Here is a 25,001-nt window from a genome sequence, read left to right as displayed (position 1 = left end):
TAGCCTTCCTGCTCCTATGATGCTGCTTGGCCTGCTGTGTTCATCAGCTCTACACCTTGTTATCTCATGAATTGGGTGTACAGTTTATGAGCCACTGAGGTTTTCAGATCAGGTTTTCTTGGGCCCAATGGTAGATTTGGCCCAGTGACTTTTCTTTTCCATGTTTTCTCATCTTATTAAGAAATAAAGTAATACGACTAATACTCAGGATCTGTTTGGTTCAATCAATGAAATATTAATAGTGGCAATTGTAACATTCCAATTTGAGATCGTTTTAAGTAATTAGGGATGATTTAATTCTTTTTCTCAAGTGAAATAACATGAATGAAAAATATATAATTGCAGTGTAAACCAGTCACACAAACATTCTAATTTTCATATCTATGCATGAGTAATACTGCATGCTAAAATCTTTTTGCCAGAATCTCAATATTGTGGAACTCCTTACATCCCTCTCAGTCTTACTCTTTTATGTGGAATCTATAGACATTCAAACTCCAAAGTTTGCACAAACGAACCAATAGATTCTGTTGATTCACCTTTTGCTTCCTAACTTTTTTTGGTAATGGACTTTGTTTCTTTAACTTGCATTCTCGTTCGAAAAAAAATGATATTGGAAACTCAACAAGGTGCCCTTTTGGAATATTATTCTTGATGATACTTACTTAGTTTATTTGTCTTTTCAGCTGCACATTTTTTAAGTACTGATCACTTAGCTATTATTAGTTTAACCTGAAATGTTCTTTAATTGTCTAAAACAAGTGATGGGTGAACCAAGGAGAAATTACTTGGCCATTGATTTATAGACAGATGAAGAACACATTGAATTTCTTAAATCTTGCCATTATCTTGAAATAAATACAGGATTTCCAAATATATTCAGAATTTATAGGAGTGGTTTCCTTAAAACACTGTCAATGAAGGTCTACAATATGGGATACTGCAACCTGTAAATGTAATGAAGAAAATGGGACAGCTAGTTGAAAGATGGAAGCAAGCTAGAAAAAAAATGAGTTAATCAATGTAAACTCAAAAGAAACCAAGACCGGCTTGGAGGTGCTCCTTAATGGTGCTGCTGCATCGTTTTTTTCAAGATTTCCATTCAAAATGGAGGCGCTTACAAAATGTAGCATTATTCTGTTATATACACCGAACTGTCGACCGTAAAATGCGATATGCAGCAAAAACACGGTAGCCCTCCAAGGGTGCTGGAGACAGACAAACCTTATGCATTTTACGGTCTCGGCATGGTGTATATAAGTTATTCAGATAGCTGTGTGAGTGACACTGAGAATAAGCCACTCAGGCATTTCAGCAGTGTGGCACAGTGATTGTTGGATGGGTGGATCTTACCGTGCTGATGTGGATATTAAAATAATGTTTGTTGGGGAAGAAAATTGAAAATAAAGATGGAATAAAAGTAACGTATATGCACCATGGCATCAGTTTTTGACCATAAAATGCACAAAGGTAATGTGATAATGACAAACCTTGGTGAAATATCGCATCCTTGCTGCATAAAGGCACCCAGAGAAAACCAGAGACTATTAAATATCCCAAACTCATTAGGTGGCTCAGTATTTTGGGGGTCACGTCCTTCTTCATTTTCTTCCATATGCCATTCATAAGGACTGAATCTGCTGACCAGGAAAAGCACTACGCTGACTCCAATGTAGGCGAAGACTATGCACATCCAAATCTCATAGGCCAAAGGATCCAAGAAAGAGAACACTCCTGGCTTGGACTTTTGGGGCTTCTTTATCATTATTGAAATACCAAGACTCATGAAAGGTTTGGAAAAGTCAATAACTTCTTCTCGGACCAAAGTTATAGTGAGTGGTGCAACAGCAATGTCAGCTCTCTGGAAATGGGGAAAATGCTAATTAGTATAAAACAATCACAGAGACATTGCATTAACTTTATAGAAAACATAGTAACATTCTGATTCTATTATCTCAGTGATCATATTAAGTATTGCAATGGATTATGGGATTGAGCTTCCTCCGTTTTGGCACATAGCTACCATGATGCAGTGCAACCATGCAATCAGATATGTATGTGCCTCAGATTTATTCTCAATGGAAAAGTATGACATGTTTTTAAAACTTCTTATTTTCAATCAGTTCTGCTCATTGAATTAGAGTCATTAGTATTACATTAAACAAATGTGACAATGACACGATTGTTGAAAAGTAACAGTTAAACTGAACACTCCAGCGGCCAAGTCAACAGTGAGTAGAATTTCATCTTTAACTTTCATCTCTAACATAATATGAATTACCCTTCTGATAGAAAGAAAATAGACTAAGAACTCACAGGTGATTTTATATTTATACAAGGTAGTAAATACATATCTGAATTATAAATTACAACACAAATGCCAGTGAACATAGGTTCATGATAGTGAAAGTTAAATTTAAGATCTTAAATATAAGAAGTATTCAACACACATTCTTGACTTCCAGGTAAGGTGGTGAGTACCAAAACCAGAAATGCCAGAGATATTCCTCGGTATTGAGCTTTGTTTGGCTGTCTTTCTTCAGTTACACTGTCTTGTGGGGAGATATTTCATACATCAATCAAGTGTATCACATGATATACTGATCAAAGAATACACCAACTACATGTGCAGGAGTTGGAGAATCCTGAAGTATCTCACACTCTTGCTTGAGAAAGTTAGCAATGAATAGGGAGGAAAGATGCTTTTATTGGATGGGAAGGGTGCGGTGGGGATGGAGAATGACCTTGTGTACAAAAATAAACTATAACTAGGGATTCAATGCTATTAGAAAGAAACATAATAGGGCTAATTCCATAATTCTAAGAAGAATGGTCTGGAGTTGACTTGCGCACAGCATTTATTGTTCATGAGGAGTATTAGTTTAGATATTAGATTTAGTAAGAGCAGCTAATTTAAATAACCATTATCATGTGTTTCCTTCACATTTTCCATGGAATGCAACAGTTGCAGTCTTCTGGAAAAGAAGACAGTAGTTGCTCATAAAGTATTATTATTCTTTGGAAACAAGGCTGTGATTTACAGGTGCTGTCAAGATGGTACATTGACAAGGTCTGAGGGCAGAACTTTCCTCTTTGAGGAAGAGAGTTTGAATTTTTTGTTGGAACATATGACACAGAGAAGGGTAGCCTTGTTTGCTGCTGATGGGAACATTCCTTCAATTCCAAGCAGGCAGTGAATATCTTGCAATGCAATTAAATGGAAACTAACTTGGTGAACATTTCTGAGCAAAGCTCAGGGTGGCTAATGTACCTTTGTTTAAGAAAGGTTGTAAAGAGAAGCCAGGGAACTACAGGCCTGTGAGTCTGACTTCGGTTGAGGGTAAATTGTTGGAGGTGATTATAAAAAAATTATGGACATTTAGAGAGGCAAGAATTGATTAGGGATAGTCAGTGTGGTTTTGTGCGAGGAAAATCGCACAACTTGATTGAATTTTTTGAGGAAGTTAGCAAAAAAATTGATGATGACAGAGCAGTAGATGTTGTTTATTTGGACTTTAGTAAAGCCTTTGACAAGGTTCCGCATTGTAGACTAATTAGTAAAGTTAGGTTGTATGGAATTCAGGGTGAGCTTGGCAAGTGGATACATAATTGGCTTAATGGCACGAGACAGAAAGTAGTGGTGGAGGGTCGCTTTTCGGACTGGAGGCCTGTGACCAGTGGTGTTCCCCAGGGATCAGTTCTGGGTCCTCTTTTGTTTGTCATTTATATAAATGATTTAGGTGAGAATATAGAAGGCATGGTTAGTAAGTTTGCAGATGACACCAAAATTGGTGATTACAAAAAGATTACAAAGGGATCTTGATCAAATGGTCAATGGGCTGAAAAATGGGAGATGGAGTTCAATCTGGACAGATGCGAGGTATGGCACTTTGGTACAACAAACAAGATAGGGCTTATACAATTAATGATAGGGCCTTGGGTAATGTTGTAAAACAGAGGGACCTGGGAGTGCAGGTACATAATTCTTTAAAGTTTGTGTCACATATAGACAGGATGGTCAAAAAGGCGGGTGGCACATTTGCCTTCATTGCTCAGTCCTTTGAGTATAGGAGTTGGGACGTTACGTTGAAGTTGTACAGGACATTGATGAGGCCTCTTCTGGGATACTGTGTCCAGTTCTGGTTGCCCAGTTATAGGAAGGATATTTATCAAGCTGGAGGGGGTTCAGAAGAGATTTACCAGGATGTTGCCGGGTATGGAAGGTTTGAGTTATGAAGAAAGGCTGGATAGGCTGAAACTTTTTCACTAGACCGTAAGAGGTTGAGAGGTGACCTAATAGAATTTTATAAAATAATGAAAGGTATAGAGTTGATGGTAGATGTCTTTTCCTCAGATGGGGAATTTCAAGACAAGAGACCACATTTTTAAGGTGAGAGGAGAGAGATTTATAAAAGACATGAGGCAAATTTTTTACACAGAAGATGGTTCACATGTGGAATGAACTTCCTGATGAAGTGGTGGATGCAGGTACAATTACACAATTTAAAAGACATTTGGATGGATATATGATTAGGAAATGTTTGCAGTGATATGGGTCAGCAGCATGCAGGTGGGACTGGTTTAATTTGGGATTATGTTTGGCACGGACTGGTTGGACTGAAGGGTCTGTTTCCATGCTGTGTAACTCTATGGCCTGGTCTCCCCGAAAGCAATTTCAAAGTATCTGGGATAATAACCTAAGACAGACATAAAGCACCAAATATGTCAAATAACCTTAACAACTTCTTTGGACCCTTCTGCTAAACCTGCTATAAACTCAGGCATGCTCCATTCTGCTCAGTTTCTCTCGGTCCGCAGTGGCCCTAAACAACAAAGCAAGTAAAATGGTTTTCATGCACATTCGTGTGGATCCAGAAAGAACAGCCTATCCTGGCTTCAGAGAAACATGGTGATCTGCTGTTAGCTCATGCCTGCCACTCATTTAACCTTCCCTTTCAGCATTGGAGTGTGGGCAATTTTCCCAGGTCACCAGTCAGAGTTGCTTTGAGAGTTTGCCTGGTTCACATAACTGTCAGTTTTATGTTGATGAGGATCAAGCATCTTCAGGCCTGTGAACCAGCTGTCCTGACCACTTCATTCCCTATTCTTGCACAAAGAGATTCCTTGTCGACGTTGACTTTTCTATTCATAGATTTTGAATAAGGAAGAAATCCTTTTAATGGAATAAAACTGTCAAGGTAAGCTGCCTTACTGATTGACAACTCCAATTAAATCTCTGCTTGCCATAAGCATGATTGCACTAACAGAATTAGAGGCTGGAAAACACTGGCACAACCTCACTTCCTGCACATTTAAACTTTCACTTCTGCAATGCTTTAGCTTGAATCCTTTGCCTAGCAGACAGAAAGACTTCCAATGCTACACTAATTTGCCTTATCCTCTGTCAAAAAATCACAAACTACTTGCATATCATTTGCACATCTGTCGAGCCCTGTGACTTCAAAGTCTTAAGTGCAAGTAACTTGAAGTATCAGCAAGAAAATCACTGAGCCAAAAATGCTTCAATGGATTTTTTTTTCATATAATGTCCCAAATTCCTGTTATTATATCTCAGGCACTGTACAGATATGTGGCTTTGACACCTACGCTTTTGTAAGAGTGGGCATGGAAAACATACAGTCCACGCTGCAAGAGACATCTCTGCAGCCTTTTGTAGAATCTTTCCCAAGAACAGAGTTCTGAAGTTGATGAATGCTATTACTGCAGCTATTAAGAATATAGGATCCAATTCACTGGAGGACATGGCAAGGCTGGTCGATTAACTTGAGTTTATCTTGATGGCTGGTTTGTCACTTGCGGGTGATCAACAGGTTCTGCTTCCACAGGGATCCCTGGCCATTCACAAGAGATCTTGAGAGCTATGGCATGGCAGAAGAAGGCAGATGGGTAATGACCTCTCAAGGTTTGGCATATCTGGCCCTACAGCCACTCCAATCAGAGTACTCATGAAGTAGCAGTTTGTGTGTTGGCTCAGTCAGGCCAACACATTATCCAGCACAAACAGGTTCAGCACCACTACTGTGTCAAGAGGATATACTGAAGATGCCATCACACAGGCTCCTCTCACTTAAACAAAGCACAAGCAGGACTAGCATGTACCCTCACTAAGGGAAAACATCATTGTAGCCAAAACCTCAAAATGCCAGGTGTCACAAGAAATCTAAACTTCTTGCATCTTCTTTGAAATATATTATTTATTTATTGTCAAGCATGTAAGGGTACAGGCAGGAATGGTAATCGAGCCAATGGGTGATTAGCCAGAGTAGATTGTAAACGGGTCAATTTTATAAGGAAGGCATTCATGCATGACCATATTTACAGATTATAGCCATATGGCTGGAATCTTCTGGTTATTATCAGAAGCCTTCGGTCACAAGGTGACCAGGGAGAGAATTTACCATTCCCCCCAATCTTTCTGACAAATCTTCCAACGGAGAGGGCTGCAAAACACCTTCAGCACAGGAATTTTCAGAGACAGCAGCACTGAGAATCTGTGCAGGGGCCAGGCCCTCTTTTCACATTGCTAGCTTCCATATTTTGCTAAGTGCCTATTTAGGTGTCATGGAATTTTTCATGTGTTAGTGAGTGGGAGTGAATCTGTGTATAAGTGTGTAAGTGGGTACACTGGGTGAGTAAGTGGAGTAGGAAGAAGGGTGAGTGAGATAAGTGGATAAGGCTGAGGTGGTTGAGGTGGTTTGTTGGCATGTAGGTAGGGTGGGAGGGTGTTAGGATAGCAACATGGTAGACAGGGAGAGTGGCAGAGTGGTAAGGATGATAGGATGGTAATTGGGTTGGGTGGCAATGTATTAGGATAGCTATATGGTAGGCGCATAAGGTGACAGGATGATAGGTGGGTAGACTGGCAGGCTGGTAAGGATGGTAGGATAGTATTGGATAGGGTGGTAGTTGAGTAGGGGGGCAGGTTTGTTGGTGACTAGGGTGGCAGATGGGTAGATTGGCAAGTGGGGAGGGTAGTCAGGTTGATAGGGGTTGTCTGGTCAGAGGATAGTCTCAATGTGTCAGGGGGTGGGGGTTCAGGAGGGGGCACAGTAGCATCTGAGGAACTCGGGGAATTCAGGGGGAAGCCAAGATTCAGTGTGGGTACTGGTGAGGTCTACTCATTTCAAGTCAGAGGCCAATAACGGGACCAATGGGGAATTGGTTGGGGGACGGGGCATCAAAAGTCAAGGAGACCTTTGGGATAGGGTAAGTATGAGTTATTGGAGGGTCAGTTGTATAGTATTCTGATGTTAGACGAGAGTTTAATCAGTGCAACATTTCCTGGGTAACTTTTTGGTTAAGTAAGTTGGAACTATCCAACGTCTCCAACTCTAACACGTAGCCAAGCATAACTGAAGGATTCTGTAGTGCCGGGGTTTTGTCCGTTAGCAGTTCAATCTTCTTGTGTGACGGAGTCAGTGCTTCATGACTTCCAGAGGCTTTGACACGTATCCTGGCGATACGCCCAGTTTCCAACATTCTGGAGGCTGCAACATCTGGGCCAAAGGCCTGACACCAATGATTAATACTTTCTTGTTGTAGATCCTCTTCACCCAGTTCTATTTCCTTGCCTTTATCCTCCTCCTTTTCTGTTAAGACCATGGGTGTGTCTTTTAGAAAGGTTTTCTCTTTCTGTGTCAGTGTATCAGCTACACTGCTAAACAGGACATTATATAATAGCTGTAGTCATCACTTGATCTGTCCAGACAGCAAATCTCTGTTTCAGCATTTTAATCATATGTTGTTACGTACATTGTCTGGAAAATTGAGCCTCTATTCAGGGGATCCTCAACAGTGTTTTGAGCATGGGTTCTGTGACACAGTCTTGATTTAGTCATCTGTCCAGTCTTCCTGGTTACAGGTGTAGAAGTGAGGCCTCGTACTTTTGGAAAGCAATCTATATCATGAAAGTATTACAATTTCTTGTGCTTTTGCCTTCAGTTCATCAGGAAATTGACAAATACTTAACTCCTAGAAGACAAGCCTTTTGTAGCTTGTTTGATATCTAAGTTTAGTGAAGAATGACATAGATGGCACGGATAGATCTGATAGATCAAAACTGAAAGCTTCATAATCTTCATGACCTCTGAAAGGACTGTTACTATGGCAAATCTTATCTGGGAGGTTACAGTCAAAGAGGTGACTCCCTCTTGAACTGTAGATCAAGGAACATCATGTTAGGTATCTCTTGTCAGGTGTAGCTAGGTCTGATGACCTTGGTTCTGAGCTGAGTTCAATTGATTCTAAACGCTCAAAGTTCAAACAAACTCCTTTTTTTCTTTCTGCCTGAATTTTTCATTCTTCTCCAAATCCACAATGACCATTAGAAGGTTCAACACAATAGTCATACTGAGCATTGAAATTGCTACCACTGAAGCAGCAAGGGTCAGCAAAGTGCGCCTAATAAAGCAATGTCATGCAAAGAATGCACCAGCAAACAGCAACTGACAACAATTTTCCAAAGAAGGGCAGAAACTTGCAATATCTTAATAAATACTTATACTTATAAAAGTGCTCTGAGGACCAGAGCAAAATTGGCTAGAGTGCTGAATAGAAATGAGTAAGGAGGGATGATGGACAAAATATGTAATTTTGATCTTAGATTGAATACAAAATGCTAGTTAGCAGGAGATTTGTATACAGTACTGATCACTGCATTACAAGAAGGACATTGTTCTAGGCAAGAACAGAGGAGATTAACACAAATATTAGCTGGACTTGAAAAATGTAGACATGTGGAAATATTGAATAGGTGAAGGTTATTTTCCTTAGAACACAGGAGGCTGATGGGTAACCTAACTGAGGTTTGCAAAATGATGAGGAGCCCAGATAGAGTCGACAAAACCTGATTCCCCTAGTGATTGATCAATTGAAGATTTAAAGATTGATGGAAGGATTTGAGGGGACATGAAGCAAAACATTTTTACCCAGAGAATGGTAGGTATCTGGAATTTGCTGCCTGGTTTGGTAGTTTAGTAATGGAAAAAGGAATTCTTAACTTGTTTAAAAAAGTACTTGCATCTGCACAAGAAATGCTGCAATCTGCAAGGCTAGAGGACAGGCACTGGGCGGTGGGATTAGAATGGAAGGTGAGATTTTTATTTCCTCTCAATCAGCACAGACATGATAAACCGAATAGTTTATTTTTGTGCCATAACTTTTCTAAGGTTCTAGAATAAATTATTCTTAATGAAGTTAGTATTAAGTGCTCTGAAGAAGAGTCATCTAGGATGTGAAATGTTAGTTCTGATCCTGCAAGACTTGCTGTGTTTCTTCAGCACTTTATGTTTTTACTTCAGGTCTCCAGTATCTGCAATACTTTACTTGGATTGCATTGTCCGATTGGTGTTCACTTGACGATTCTGCAGCGCAATTTTCAGATTCTGGATGACTCTGAGCCTAGCACCTCAATTTAGGCACATGATGTCCAGCTATTAATTTGAAATGGTTCAATCCTACATTTGCTTCAAGTAAGAAAAGTTGGAAAATCATTTGTTAGAATGTATTGTCACAGAATTGTTCCTGGTAAGAACATAAATGCAAATAACAGGAATAAATAATTCCAATAATTCTTTGGCCAGTATGGTGTATGAAAATGAGCTGCAGAGAGTTTAACAAGGAATTAAACTGAACAGAAATGTTTAGCCTCACAATCATAATGGTTAAATGCAATACTAATTTTAGGTCCACATAAGGGATTGCATTTATATCCTTCTCTTTTCTGGAAGTGATATTTGATTGATAGCAAATCTGATGTATGTATTGTCATAAATTTATTCTGCAAAGGTATTTTGCTAATTCTGTGCGACTTAAAATCAAAGTACTGCTGAGACTATTCAATGCAAAACAGTGGGAACAGAAGAAGCAGTTAGCTAACTAGAAATTAGAGTTTCTCAGATATATTGGACTATGGCCATTGTTGATTAGAATATGATTGGGGAACAACTGCATTAGTGGTATTTGTATATCTTTTGTTCATAAAGGAATCCATACCCATGTGACATATTTGTACAGAATTCCATGCAAACTTAAAGAAAACAGGATCCAGACACTTTTTAGGATTATGAGATCAAAGGTCAAACTTTGCATCTACATGGCATTGCAATAATTAGACCATTATGCAGTCCTGCATTTTTAAAACTTCCTCACAAATGAAATGTAAGTTTTTTTTAAATAATTAACAACACAAATAATACAGAATAAATATACTCAATGTCAAATGTCCTAGAACTTGACTTCAAATTACGAAGTGCTGTATGTGTCAGCATCAGAGAAGATATTTACATAGCCAGTTAAATAACTTATGATTATTTTGTTTATCCACTGCGGACCAAGTAGTTTTGAATAAAAGTAAATAAATCTGATTTTCAGCCTATTTCCTATGAGATATACATATACTTTTTTTCCATCTTCTTAAATTGACACTTACCCCATATACTAGTTCACCCACCATTCCATTCCAGATTTTAGTTTCAGGATCTCTAGCTCCATATTTACCGTCAGGGACAACAGACAGTTTATATTTAATGCCAACATGCTTGGCTATTTCAAAAGCTAAATCCACACAATAGCCTTCATATCTATCATTTGCATCAAATTGTTCATGATTTTTCTTCAGCATTACATACGGTGATTCCTGCAACAATAAACAAAAATGAATAAATGGATCAAGCTCATAAATACTGTCAAGGGATTTGAGACCAAGTGAGAAGGTTTACCATTTTCCTGAAAAAAATGGGATTTCCACATTTGCAGTAATTCATACTTGTGCTTATTATTATTGCTGAATTGTTTCCTGGATGTATTGGAAAGAAACTAATAGGTAATAAGTGCTAATAAGGAACTAATATAGATTAATTCCAAAGAGATTACTGTATTATTGATACAAAGTATCAGGTAAAAATGTAATGGACAGAAAATGGACAGCTAGCCTATTGAGCATGTTCCTTCCACAGATAATGTAGTCCAATGAACTCAATGATATGTATTAAATGTCTTGCTGAAAAAATCTGAAAGATTTCTGCTTGGCTTTCAAAGCAATTTGAGAATATACTTTTGAGATCCTACACCTTGCATTATTGAGCATTTTTTCAGTCAAAATTGATCAGTTGATTGTCATGATGTCAAAATGTCAACTTTTGGAAGGGGACAGCTATCAGCAATACCTTTTTTTACCAAATACACTTGTAATAATTTTAATTATAAGGTAAATACTTCTTTTTAAAGTACTATTCACGTCCCCTTTCACAGAAAATATGTTTACAGTGTTTATATCTCAAGAAAAGTAAAATGTGAGTTGGATGTCAAAAGTTGATTTGAACCGTATCCGTTGCAGGGAATGGTTAAGGTGCAGAGGAGGGCTGTATGGGGGTTGGGAGTGGGCTTCACACATACCCACAACTGACCTCTTAGACCACCTCAGCTCGGGTATAGGACAATATCCGATCCAGGCAGGTGGGGGCCTATTTTGCACATAAAAGTAATGGATCAATTACACCATTAAGGCTGGGATCATATTTGAATCTGAAACAGAAAAACAATCAGTAAAACCTACTAGGATGAAACACGGTGACCAGAACACATCCAGGTCATTTATTTTTCTTATATTTGTGTGAAGACACTTTATGGGTTGAGGTGAGCAGGAATGCTGCTCCGGGCCTTTTTTCATATATTCACAAGTTGTGGGCATCACTGGCTGAACCAGTACTCATTGCCCAGGGGGCAGTTAGGAGTAAACCACATTGCTATGGGTCTGGAGCCCCATGTAGTCCAGATCAGGTAAGGATGGCAGTTTCCCTTCCTAAAGTGAACCACACGTTTCTGTTTTCCTGATAATTGACAGTGGTTTTATGGTCATCATCAGACTCTTAATTCCAGATATTTGTTGAATTTAAATTTCACCATCTGCCATGGCAGGATTCGAACTCAGGTTCCCCAGAATATTATCTGGGTCTCTGGATTAATCGTCTAGTGATCATACCCACTAGGCCATTGCCTTCTCTTGCACACAGGTTTTTCTGATCCAAATCTTCGCTCTTCGTCACCCTCCCATTACTGGCATCATTTTTGCAGATTCAGTCCTCCAACATTACTAAACTTATCCTGTATAATATGCTCTGGGTTCCTAGGGTTTGATGTTACACCAGATTTACCACTTCTACCTGCTGGCATTATTCCCACTACCTCATGGCAGAATGCCGTGCAGAGAAATATTCTTAAAAAAGAGTGCATGGAAAATCTTGTTTACTCCCAGCCTGTCCCAAACATATCTCAAATTAAAATCAGCTCTTTAATTTCATACATTGCAAATGTGCTTGTCGATTTATTTGTATCACTTGAAGATGCTCACACTGTGGTACCACCAGTACGGCAAACTTCACTTTCATTTTCAATATTGCACTCTCCTCTCTAAGGTTAATGTCTCATGCCTGGATACAGTTCCATGTACTAATTCCTCATCCAAGCTATTATTTTTAAAGTGTGTGTTTAGACATTAAGTGTTCATTGTCATTGCAATGCTGGGATTAGGACCTTCAAAACCCAGCCTCATGCAGTGCTCACAGATATATGTTTTCCATCAGTGATTACTGATCATAATCAGGAATGGTAATGCTGATTTGTTCTCTTTGCAAGAATCTGATTTATATGTGAGTACTCCATTCCTGTTCAGCTACTTTGTGTAAACTAGGGATGGAAATTTAAGCCATTTTTCTTTTCAAAGAATCAATAACCGAAAAATCAGCGTAAGGATGTGCCTGGTGCCTGCTCTTTGCACCTCCAGCAATGTGCTTCAATTTAAACTCCAGACTAGACTGCTCATGCTACTGGTGCAATCTTTCAATTCCCTACATCCAGCCATCCTGCAGTCTTTTTGATTGAGGCTGGAAGATTAGGGTCTTAAATTGTATTGTGTGATATTAGTAGTAAATATGCCAACACTATTGTAACAGAGACATAACTCCATTTATTCCCACCATGTTCGTTGAAAGAGCAGATTTAAGAATTTTATATATTGTGTTTTTCACTAATGCTATACAGCATATTTTCAAATCTTCAAGCTGTAATTCTACAAAATTGTACCCCTGGCAGGAAATCTCATTCTCTGTACCATACATCAGCAGTTGCAGTCACATTTTTCACAATTTCTACTGATTAAAATAAAGAGACAGACAATCATGTAGGTTCCAGATAAGGAAACTAAGCAAGTTAGGTCCATTAGAGTGATGGTTTTGTAAATTACCTTTCTTAGTGTCGATTAGCTTAAAATGATTTGCAGTTCTGAATATGAGCTCCCATGCTCAAATCCATTTCACTTGCCGCATCAGAAACTGCAGATTTTTTTTATCCCAACATGCATGGTTTAGATTCAAAACCACAGGTACCAGAAATTAACTGATTCTTTGATATGACAAATTGTAACCTTTAACTGCCAGCAGAAAAGCAACAAAAGTGAATAAGGAAGGTTGTGGCACCACAATGGTGGTTTTATCAGTTAAAAAAAATCGAAGGTATCATATCAGGATACATTTCAAAAAGCAGTTGAGTCCATTCATGCAATGACCACCACTACAATGTCTGGGAACTTCGGCAATATCGTCCAATTAAAAGGATCTACTACAAGATAACATTAACAAAGTGAACGTGTGTAGGAAACGTTTGAAAAAATGTGACAATATTAGATATAAAATGAATGGACATTTATTGAACAGCACTGGGAGTTTTGTTTGAAAAAATGTGACAATAAAATAGAAGACAATAGAAGTTGATGGCAATAAGTGGAATTTATAAAGTTAACTTCCCTGTTACACACTCAAAGCTACAGTTTAACAACTACTGATGATATATTCATCACAATATCACCCATTCTGGTGAGAAAAGTATACATAGGACCTTGAACGTTAGAAATAACGGCAGCAATGAAAATAAAATGCTATTATAATAAAAATTGAAACTTTTAACATTTAACATATTAACATTTTTGATTGATTCACAGTAAGGAATGTTAAGGAGCTGAACTAAGCACTGTTGGAGAAAATGTTTTCTGAATAAATTTCAAAATTATCATTTCACTCCGTGTCAGAATACATTAGGAAGAAACAATATTGACAAAATTGATTATTTGAGCGTCACTTGTCCACAACATGGTAGCAGTGGTGGATATCTTTCTGTGCATGTTGCGAATTGTAAGCGTGATTATCAATGTTTTATTTCTCTGATATTTCTCGTGAAGATGTGAATGCTTTTTCTTAATACGAAGGAAATATCTGCCATGCTGCACGTAACAGAGTTAATCTTAACGTTTTGAAAATACAACCCGAGTTGGTCATGATTACACCAAGGAGGTAATATAGCCAATGATAAAATAGTTGAAGATGTTTTGAGACTGCGTTGTATAGTTTAGTTACATTTAATAACTTATAAGACTAAATTTTGAGATTCACATACAAAATCACTGTTACACTAAATGGGCATTTTGACAGTGTCCTTTGATCAGGAACATTCTCAGGCATTGGTAGGGCTAGCACTGACATGTGGTCTTTCAGCTGATGCCTAAAATTCATTTCATCAGTTTCTCAGAAATCTGGCATCAGTACCTGAAAGTTACTTAACAATGGCCAGCAGCAGGTAACAGGCTGTTGCTGTCATAAAGTGATTATCATGAGGTATACATTCTTACACATAAGAGTAAGTTATCACATTAAATTAAGTTGCAAAATGTGAAACAGGTCACCATGCAATAATTGATTACATTATTGGACCTTGTCCTGAATTGAACGTGTTTGAGGTATTGTCCCCTTGAATCTACATATCAATTCCTGTTGAAATCCGTGAAGGATTTCTTATTGTTCAGAAGCAAATGAACAGGCATGTAGATAGGTAGCCAGGCAGGCAGGCTGTTACACAGACAGACAAACAAGCAAACAGACAGACATACAGGAACACCAGTTAGAGTATCTCTCTCCCCTTTTGGGGTGGAAGTAATAAATTACTGAGATGAACTGCTTAAAAATGGAAGAGTATCTCCACCAGTAAAATATTACTTTATTTGGGAATCAGCTTAAATCTTATTTTTAAGCCTGCACTAATATCTTCTCACAGTCAGTCAGTGAAATTCCATTACTGTGTAGCTCTCTGCAAAATAATTGTTTGGCAAAAGTTAGAGAATGAAACATTCATACAATAAGATGTACCAAAATTTTTAAGTTAATTAAACAAATAAAAAAAAAGTTTGTACTTGCCATTATAGTTGTGACTACTATTGTTCTGTTTTCGGCTGAAGTCGATTCATTCATCTGTTGCATATCAGCGATGGTCACCAGTCTTTCATATTCGTTCCAATACCCAATCTAAAATTATCAATTATTTAGACATAATTAATTCAAATTTACTTGTGGCCAAAGCCCATGAAATGCAAAACAGGTTCTGAAGAAAAATGTAAACAGTCAACTCTACACCTTAGATTGTCCAGGGTCTGGCCTGTCTATATAGATTCTTGAAAGTATAACCTGAACAAGAAACCCAGAAAGCAAACAGAGAATCTAAATATACCAAAACATGTTTTTCAGAGACTGGGTGTGGAATAATAATTAGTTTTGAATTAGGTGTTATCATCTGACTGCATTTAAAATACAGCCTTATATCTTTGGTTACTGGATATTAAATTAACTTACTGGAAACCAACAGAAAAAGCAAAGGATTCTTCAGTGTAATAAGTCAAAATAGTACACAATGTGTTTAATTTTTTTTTAGAAATGGAGCAGTTAAATGTATCCCCAGTGATCCACTTTCTGTTTAAAATTTACATCAGATGCAGTAAGAATAAATAATGCATTGTTGATGGCTTGTCCAGCTGGTATTCATAATTCAGTAGTTTTAGCAATTGCAATGAAGTATTTGAAATTTTTCTTAAAATTAAAATTGATCACTGCTTCCTCTGTTACACAACACTTTGTTCTATATTTATCTATCATATTTTAATTTGCCACAGTTTCTCAGACGTAGATTTTCAATAAATTAAGGTTAGAATGTCAGAAAAGTCAGTCCTTTGTAGACTGATACAATGCAATCTCCATCTTAAAATCATGAACTCTGTTCCTGTTTTGATTTAGCACAATTATTTTATATTATATGCTGTGTAATGCAGGTTCATGATATACTATTATTGATGGAAACATAGGTTCTGAAATGGGGGAAAGTTTTATTTTAGTTTGAAGATCTGACTTTTGTTTAAGAGCTCAGAAAGTCATTTTAGACCAGCAAGTAAAATACAACATTTCTAAGAAATTATGTAATTGGAGATAAATGACAAGCAAAGCCTTGGAATGTTACTGCTGAGATGTGTGCTAACTGAGATTTATAATTCAGACAGGTGGGGTGCAGAAACATATTCATTCAAACAAAAACCAGTTCAATCAAAGAGCAGCAATCCTCAATAGTTCAGCTGCTGTTATTAGCAGGTCCAAACAGTTTGGGCTGGGTTAAAAAAAAGGTCATAAACAGTTTAACGGATAAATTCAAAGCAGAAAGCTCTGAAAGTTGAAGATATGAGTTTGAGGAAAGCATATCAAGGAGTAAATGAGTTAGCAGCTTAAGGGTCTCAGGAAGAGACATTAATAAAAGAAAATAGTATCTCATTAATTGTCAAACTAAAACCAATAAAACCATGCCAGTTGAACAAGGAACTTTTGTCATAGTCCTAAAGCACGGAAAAAGACTCTTCAGCCCATTAGTCCACACCAGTCAAAAACAACCACTTAACTATTCCAATCCCATTTTCCAGCACCCAGCCCATAGCTTTGTCTGCCTTGGCACCACAACGCACACCAAAATAGGTCTTAAATATTATGAAGGTTTCTGCTTATAATACCCTTACGGGCAGTGAGTTCCACAATCCTACCACACTCTGGGTGAAAAGATTTTTCTTCACTTCTTCTCTAAACCTCCTGCGCCTTACCTTAAAGCTATGCCCCTGCTCATTGATCCCTCCGTTAGGGGAAACGTTTCTTCCTGTCTACCCTGACTACGTCCCTCAATTTTATACATTGCAATCATGTCCCCTCTCAACCTCTTCTGCTCCATGGAAAACAACACCAGTCTGTCCAATCTCTCTTCATAGCTGAAATTGTCCAGCCCAGGCAACATTTTGGAAATCTCCACTGCATTCTCCCTCGTGCAATCATATCCCTCTATAGTGTGGATTCTAGAACTATAGACAATATTCCAGAACTACACAACATTTTAGCATGGAAACATAATGATCCTTCACTGAGGTTTGGATGTCTGTAACATTATCGGATTAAAATGAAATTTTCTTTCTGATATTTATTATAAGAACATTTAAAATATTTCTTTATGCAGCATTATACTGTTTTTCCTCTGAGTACAATATTATGTTCTTTTGTTGAATTATTTATTAAGATATTCACCAAGGCTTTTTAGCCAGCACCTTTGGAACCCACGGTCACAGAAGCACAAGGAATGCAGATATGGGGGAACACCACTATCTTCAAATTCATCTGAGGGTATGCTAGGAGTAACGTTGGGTATATCTAAAATTGAGGTATCAAACCAGTGAAGCTACAACACAGATTTACTTGCGTGCCAGGCAGAATAAGTATCATGAAATCAACACAGCTAAGCAGATCAGAACTAAGATCTGCAATCCTGCAACATCCAATCAGAATAGTGCTGGACAATTAAACTACGAACCACAGAAGGAGGGTACACAAATGTCTCCATCCTCAATTATGGGAGAACCCAGCAAATCAATGCAAAATACAAAGTTTAAGGAGTTGTGTCCGTCTTAAGTCAGAAATGGGGAGTAGATGATCTACGTTGGCTTTCTGCTGAGCTCTCCAGCATCACAGATGCCCATAATCAACCAATTCTACTCATTCCACATTTTATTAAGAAACAGCAGAAGGCACTAGATGTTGCAAATCTTGTGAGCTCTGGTTACATTCCATCAATTGTACTGAAGATTTATGTTCCTAAATTAGCCAAGCCCCAAGCCAGGCTGCTTCAGAATAGTTACAACATTGACATCTACCTGACTTCTCAATCCATCCTATTTACTTGTGGCCTTTACTGTGGAGCATGATGATCTCTGGTTGTGGCCTTTCCTTCATGTCTTCTTTGAATTTGCTCCCTCAGCTGTGTCTGTGTGTTGGTGGTAGTTTTGAAAGACCTCAGAAACTTTTCCTAACTGGGGAAAACCTTGGGCCAAAACCTGCTGAGGAGTCAGGAACATTGTGACAAGTACTTGTAAAATGTTTTGACAAATTCAACTGTTGCTACTGGGCACTGTATTGTAACGTTAACTGCAGCAGTTCACTCAGGCTCTTCCATTAAGTTGACTATTTCATTGATCAGCATTGTTTTAATGTTGAGATGCATTACAATACTTTTCCCAATGAATTAAGCCTGAATAAAACATTGCCATCTCTATCATAATAACCTGAAGTGATTTAAATGTCTGGATAGCTCTTAAATAATCAAAAAACCCTCAAAGAAAGCATTCCTGGACTGCTGTGATCAACTAGGCATCTGCTGCAGGTGAAATAAAAAGTCATCTGCTTTTTCAATTTCAGTAGATCCCATTGTTTAGATTTCCCTGGTCCCCAGGTCTGAAGAAGGGTCCCAACCTGAAACATCGACTTTCCTGCTCCTCTAATGCTGTCTGGCCTGCTGTGTTCCTCCAGCTCCACACTGTGTTGTCTCTGACCCCAGCATCTGCAGTTCTTGCTATTTCCCTGGTCTTGTTTTTTTTAACGCTGAAGACTTTATAAATACTTGGCTTAGTTTCAAAAACTCACAAATCACTTATCTCAGAAGGGGGTTGAGCTTACCTTTTGCCTGCCAGTTTTAAGAGGTTGTGAAAGGATTATGCCTCTTTAATATGCTAAGTAAATATGTGTTTGTCATTAACAGACTGACTGCACAACTAGTGTTTATAACTTAGAGGTTTCTTTTTACTCTGGTGTATTTGAATGACATTAACTAGATTGTAAGAAATTTATTTCTCAAGTCTGCTTGAAAGACATCATTATGTCTGAATTTCATGGATCCTGGGTGAGTAACTATACAGCATACATAGGCAGCAAGGATGGTACATAGGAATATGAGGAGACACAGAAGGGACTTGGGGAGTACACGATATGGAAGGATCATGAGGTTTATAAAATGGCATGGAGAGGCCATGCAGGGGACTGGGTGATGAGTGGGTAAGTAGTGAGGTTTAGAAAGCATTAGAATGATGTTGGTATCTGGGTTGTTCTTCCTTAAAACTGAATCGAGCCTTCTAACCAGCCCATTTCTGCATCCACAATCCTCCTACATCACACTTCTGTGTGAAATCCCCTACCTCTTCCTGCCCACACCTTTCAGACACAAAAATATGGTGGAAATGAGATTAGGCACACCTTTCAGAAGTTATAAAAGGGCTTGATTCAGGTTTTTCAGTCAGTACATGAAAATACAGCCTGGATATGTGTCTCAATTCAGCTGGTGGCATTCTTGCCTCTAATTCTAATGTGGTGAGCTCCAAAGCCTTCTCCCAGAATGCCATGAACATAATCTGATCTGACGCTTCAATGTAATCAGAACATAGGAACATGAGTAGACTAGTCAGTCATTAATCAATACAGTGTGGAGCTGGAGGAACACAGTAGGTCATTCTACCTTTCAATTAGCCCATGGTTGATTTGCACCTCAACTCCTTACCTGCCTTAATCCCATATCCCTTGATGCTTACATCCAATTAAAAAATCACTTCAATCTTGAAAATTCCACAAGTCAGAATCTAGAACTGAATTATTATGTTAGAGTACCATCTGCACCTTCTGGTGATTATGAAACACTGCAAGATACTTTTTGTAGAAGGGCAGCAGAGTTCTCAGGTTATATGGCCAACAATCCTCTCTCAACCAATACTGGAGAAACAGGTTCAAAAACGGAAATTGCTGGTAAAACTCTGCAGGTCTGGCAGCATCTGTGGGAGGGAAATGGAGTTAAAGTTTCGAGTCCAGTGACTCTTCATCAGAAGACTGTTCTGATGGAGAGTCACTGGACTGAAACGTTAACTCAGCTTTCTTCCCACAGATGCTGCCAGACCTACTAAGTTTTGCCAGCAATTTCTATTTTCATTTCAGATTTCCACACATTCATAGTTTTTTTGATTTATTATATTGTTATAATATATCAGGTTATCAGGTTGATGATCTTACTGTTGTTTGTGGGACTTTGTTGCATGAAAATTGGTTGTGGTGTTCCCTAAATGACAACAGTGACAACAATTCAAAAGTTTCTCATGGCTGTGAATCACTTTGGAAAATCTTCAGCAGATGAAAATGTTATATATCCTTGCCATCATTGTACTTTTCATCCTTCAAATATTTGGGATAAGCATCCAAATGTATTTTGGCAATATAAAGCTCTTCCCTCCCACCACTAGTTTGGTCCCCTCTCTTGACTTAGAATTACCTATGTGTTTGTCTGTAATTCAACAATGAGCCACAATTTAAGCTCTTTAACTCCTATATCCTCATTAATAAGTGGGTGCCGTTTCCACACTGGATGAGTTTACCATGAAGGGCTCTCATTTTCAACCTTTCTACTTGCCTGAGGCATGGTGACCCTCAGGTCAAACCATCGCCAGTTATCCCTTCTAATATCCTATACAAGATTCTGACCACACTGATGGCATAATGTGTATTTCCATCTCTGCAAAATCACTTGCTTTCCCATCTGCTGCTAACACTCACCTCCTTGACTTTTAATATCTTCAGACTTGACTATTTCAATGGACCCCTAGTTGGTCTCCAATCCCCAAATCAAATGATATTCAATTTATCCATGACTCTGCTGCTGGTAGCTTAGCCTACACCAAGTCCTGCTGTTTTATTGCTAATCTACCCTTATTATGGGCCCAATGTTTCTCATTTCAAATTGCTACCGTTGCGTTTATACTCCTTCATGGCCCAAGTGTTCCCTTATCTCCATAACCCTCTCCAACCATACAACCACGAAAACTCTGTTTTTTCTTTATTCATTGACGGGATGAGGGCATCGCTGGCTAGGCAGCATTTATTGCCCATCCCTAATTGCCCACAAGGCAGTTCAGAGTCAACCACATTGCTGTGGGTCTGGAGTCACATGTAGTCCAGCAGGTTTCCTACCATAAAGGACATTAGTGAACCAGATGGGTTTTTCTGACAATCAACAACGGATTCATGATCATCATTACATTCTGAATTCCAGATATTTATTGAATTCATATTCCACCATCTGCTGTGAACCCAGGTCCCCAAAATGTTATCTGGGTCTCTGGATTAACAGTCCAGCAATAATACCACTAGGCATTGCCTCCCCTATGATCGCCTCCGTACGATTATGGCTTGTTGCCCAACCAAATTCCTTGGCCTTCATATTAGTGAGAATGATTTTAGCCATCTAGGCCCCATGTTCTGGAATTTTCTCCTAAACCCTTCTAATTTCATACTTTTTCTCATTGCTTATGAAATTCCCTACACTGCATGGGTTTGACCAATTCTTAGATCACACCTAATGCCTTGGCATTCATGTTTGTTTGACTACATCTCTGTGTAGGCTCAGAGGACATTTTTTCTGTAGTAAAGATGCTATGAAATACACAACTTTGTTGATGTTGTAAAATAATAACAATATTCAAATGTAAAACAAGATGTATATCTTTAGAAGGGGACTGATTTATAACTTTAAATTGGGATGGAATTACCTTTGAACACTTCGGTCCAGTCATACCTTTTTCTCTCCCACTCTTTATGATTGAAAGTGATCTTCAATGCCCATTTCCAAAGCTGTGGATTATTAATCAGTTTTTCACCATAACAATTGCTTTTTGTTACATTGATGATTTGTAGCCTAACATTAGGTAAAATAGGAACCTATAAATTAACAGAGTGGCCCTGTGACTCCATAGCGCACACACACACACACACACACACAAACACACACACACACAGCTGTTACAATATATTTGTCTTTTCCATTTTTTGCTGTTTGATATTGTCTTTGATTTAAAAGGCTAGGCTCCTACATACTCACATGACTTGTCATTTTCAACTTTGTGTTTGTTTTTCCGTGAGCTTTATCTGTGGAAAGTATGTATCAGAAATTCTGGTATGCCCTGAGATCTTCTGACTAGGAGTGCAGTGCATGCTTGGATTTCCAGTAAATGTTGTGGAGAGACAAGTCTGACAAGCAGGATTACAGCAAGTTAACTCTATGAGTTTTAGTATTAAATTCTTAAAACATAGAACATAGAACAGAGAACAGTACAGCACAGTACAGGCCCTCCGGCCCATGATGTTGTGCCGAACTTCTACCCTAAACCTAAGGTCTATGTAACCGGCATAAGTTAGATTTTCCCACATGGAAGAATTGTTGCAGAGACCTAAATTTAAGAAAATAAAGAAAAAGACTTCAGACTGAAGTCTTATTCTATAGTTCCTTATCACCCATCTGGCAAATCCAGGTGGTTTGCTTCTTTTGTAGCTATTTTTTAAGTGGAACATCACATACAACGACATACTCACTGGAGGATTCATCACATTTGCACTCCCAATTTTCTTGAGGGTATACCGCAGTCACAGAATATTAACTTTTCCCAGTTAGCTAATCAATTGAACCTTGAAATCTCTGTATTCCAACTACTGTAAGTACATTTTGAAATATGCAAAGTAATTGAATAGAGCATAGTAATCATAAAAAAGATGTGCATCTATGTAGCACCAATCTAGACCACAGAGTGAAGGGTCTAGATCCGAAACATCAGCTTTCCTGCTCCTCTGATGCTGCTTGGCCTGCGGTGTTCATCCAGCTCTACACCTTGTTGTCACAGAGCATCCCAGACTGGTTTACAGTCAATTAAGAACTTCTGAGGTGTTGAGACAATTGTAAAATATGGAAGCCAATTTGTGCATAGCAAGCTTTCATAAAAAGTTATATGGTAATGAACAAATAAGCTGTTTCATAAATAATATTGACTGAAGGGAAAATATTGGCCAGTACACTGGAGATAGCTCTTCTGTACTACTTCAATATAGCGCCATGAGATATTTATATGTCCAGCTGACAGATTAGATGGGGCAAAAACAGAAATAGTAGCATCAACTGTGGTGAGAAAGCAGAATCAATGTTTCGGGTCCAGTGACCTTTCTTCAGAAAAGTACAAGCAAAAACTGTGCACCAAATCTTACGCCGTTCCGGAAACAGCAGATATCCTGAAGTTCACCAATATCCCTTGCAACTGCAGTAACTTTAAAACACTGTTGTGCACTAGGACAAGCATTGTCTGTCTGCAGCTGGGGGGGATTACTGTCCTACATTACAGGCAGTGGGGAGGGGAGGCAATGGCCTAGTGGTATTGTCACTGTTATTCCAGAGACACAGACAATATTCTGGGGACCTGGTTAAAATCCCGCCAAAGCAGATGGTGGAATTAGAATTCAATAATCAAAGAAAATCTAGAATAAAGAATCTAATGATAACCAGTGTTGATTGTCGAAATAAAAACCCATCTGGTTCACTGATATCCTTACTTGGTCTGGCCTACATGTGACTCCAGATCCATAGCAATGTGGTTGACTCTTAACTACCCTCTGGGCAATTAGGGTTGTGCAATAAATGCTGGCTTAGGCAGAGATGTTCTCATCCCATGAATAAAGAAAGGCAGGGACCTCAGGGTCCTGATGAATGGCGTAATGCCATAAAGCAGTCTTACTTATCCAGAGCAATTCCCAGAAAAAGGGGAAGTGGATCAATGTCTTTCTCCATTCCCCCAGTGTAAGTTCTACCCTCTGTGCTCTGATACGTCAGACTCGCTCTATCTCTGCTAGTGCACCCACCCCCCATAAAGGTTCATGCTTTACCACTCACAGTACTTTCTGGAATACCTTCTCCATATGCTCTCACATACCCTAAACTCCAACATCACTAACCCTGTATGCCTGCTGTGCTGCCTACACACTCACTCAGGAACCTCCCCCATCTGAACCAACAGTAATAGCTGTGCCACCCATTTTCATCTTCACTAATACCTTCTCTGTCATTCCATGAGGAAAACAGCCCTCAGCAAGGCAGGAAGAGTAAAACACTAAATAAAAACCAAAAGAACTGCGGATGCTGTAAATCAGGAACAAAAACAAAGTTGCTGGAAAAGCTCAGCAGGTCTGGCAGCATCTGTGGAGGAGAAAACAGAGTTAACGTTTCGGATCCGTTCTGAGGAAGGGTCACCAGACCCGAAACGTTAACTCTGTTTTCTCCTCCACAGATGCTGCCAGACCTGTTGGGCTTTTCCAGCAAGTTTGTTTTTGTTCAGGAAGAGTAAAGACCGGTGGTGGGCTGCCTGACATTTAGCTCCTCACGCAATTTAGAAGAAAGGATCTTGATTCTAGCCATTCTGAGCATGGTCAGAACTGGTATTGGAAGCTGCCCTTGATGTATGGTGCAGGGATCCCCTGAGTAAAATCTACCCCCCTTGACTTGACTAAGGCCTGCTGACAACCATGACAAGCTTCCTAGCTTTGTGTCTTCATGAAACAGCACAGCAAGATGGTAGTAACTTGATCCAGATATCTCTAGCTGAGGAGCTAAAGTTCAAAACGGCAAGGCACAGTAAAGCAGGGACATTGCGAACATCCGAATTGGCTCAGATTGAGTTAGAGCTATGAGAACAAACAAAGAGCCCAGAGATGCAGCACGGACCAGTCCATGAGCTGGACCCATGTTCCTGAGAGCAGTATCCTTGCTGCAGCTTTGCAATGATATTTGTCGATGAAGAAAAGTGCAGAAACATCTTATCAGTGAATCGGAGATATGCCAAGAGGGTTGTTACAGGATGGTATATGTTGGATTTCAATGTTTGTGGCTATTGGATGCATGCGGCTGATGTTCACGGAGCGTGTCCTGAGATGTTAGTGCTTGATTTCTAACATGGAGGT

General features: G+C 38.8%; 1 protein-coding gene across 2 annotated transcripts in view; it reads right to left on the bottom strand.

The window, feature by feature from the left end:
- Positions 1 to 25,001, bottom strand: part of LOC109914397 (glutamate receptor 3-like) — a 341,630-nt gene that overhangs the window by 100,132 nt on the left and 216,497 nt on the right. For both annotated transcript variants that reach the window (XM_048605151.1, XM_048605152.1), the window contains exons 9-11: positions 15,261 to 15,368; positions 10,451 to 10,657; positions 1,491 to 1,861 (exon numbers count right to left, since the gene is read on the bottom strand). In XM_048605151.1, the coding sequence (XP_048461108.1) occupies positions 1,491 to 1,861; positions 10,451 to 10,657; positions 15,261 to 15,368 (686 nt within the window). The remainder of the gene's footprint in view (positions 1 to 1,490; positions 1,862 to 10,450; positions 10,658 to 15,260; positions 15,369 to 25,001) is intronic.

The sequence above is a fragment of the Rhincodon typus genome, chromosome 14, assembly GCF_021869965.1.
Source record: "Rhincodon typus isolate 14 chromosome 14, sRhiTyp1.1, whole genome shotgun sequence".
In the NCBI taxonomy this organism is placed as follows: domain Eukaryota; kingdom Metazoa; phylum Chordata; class Chondrichthyes; order Orectolobiformes; family Rhincodontidae; genus Rhincodon; species Rhincodon typus.
The sequence above is the reverse complement of the archived record's forward strand: the minus strand, read 5'-3'. Positions and strand labels throughout refer to the sequence as shown.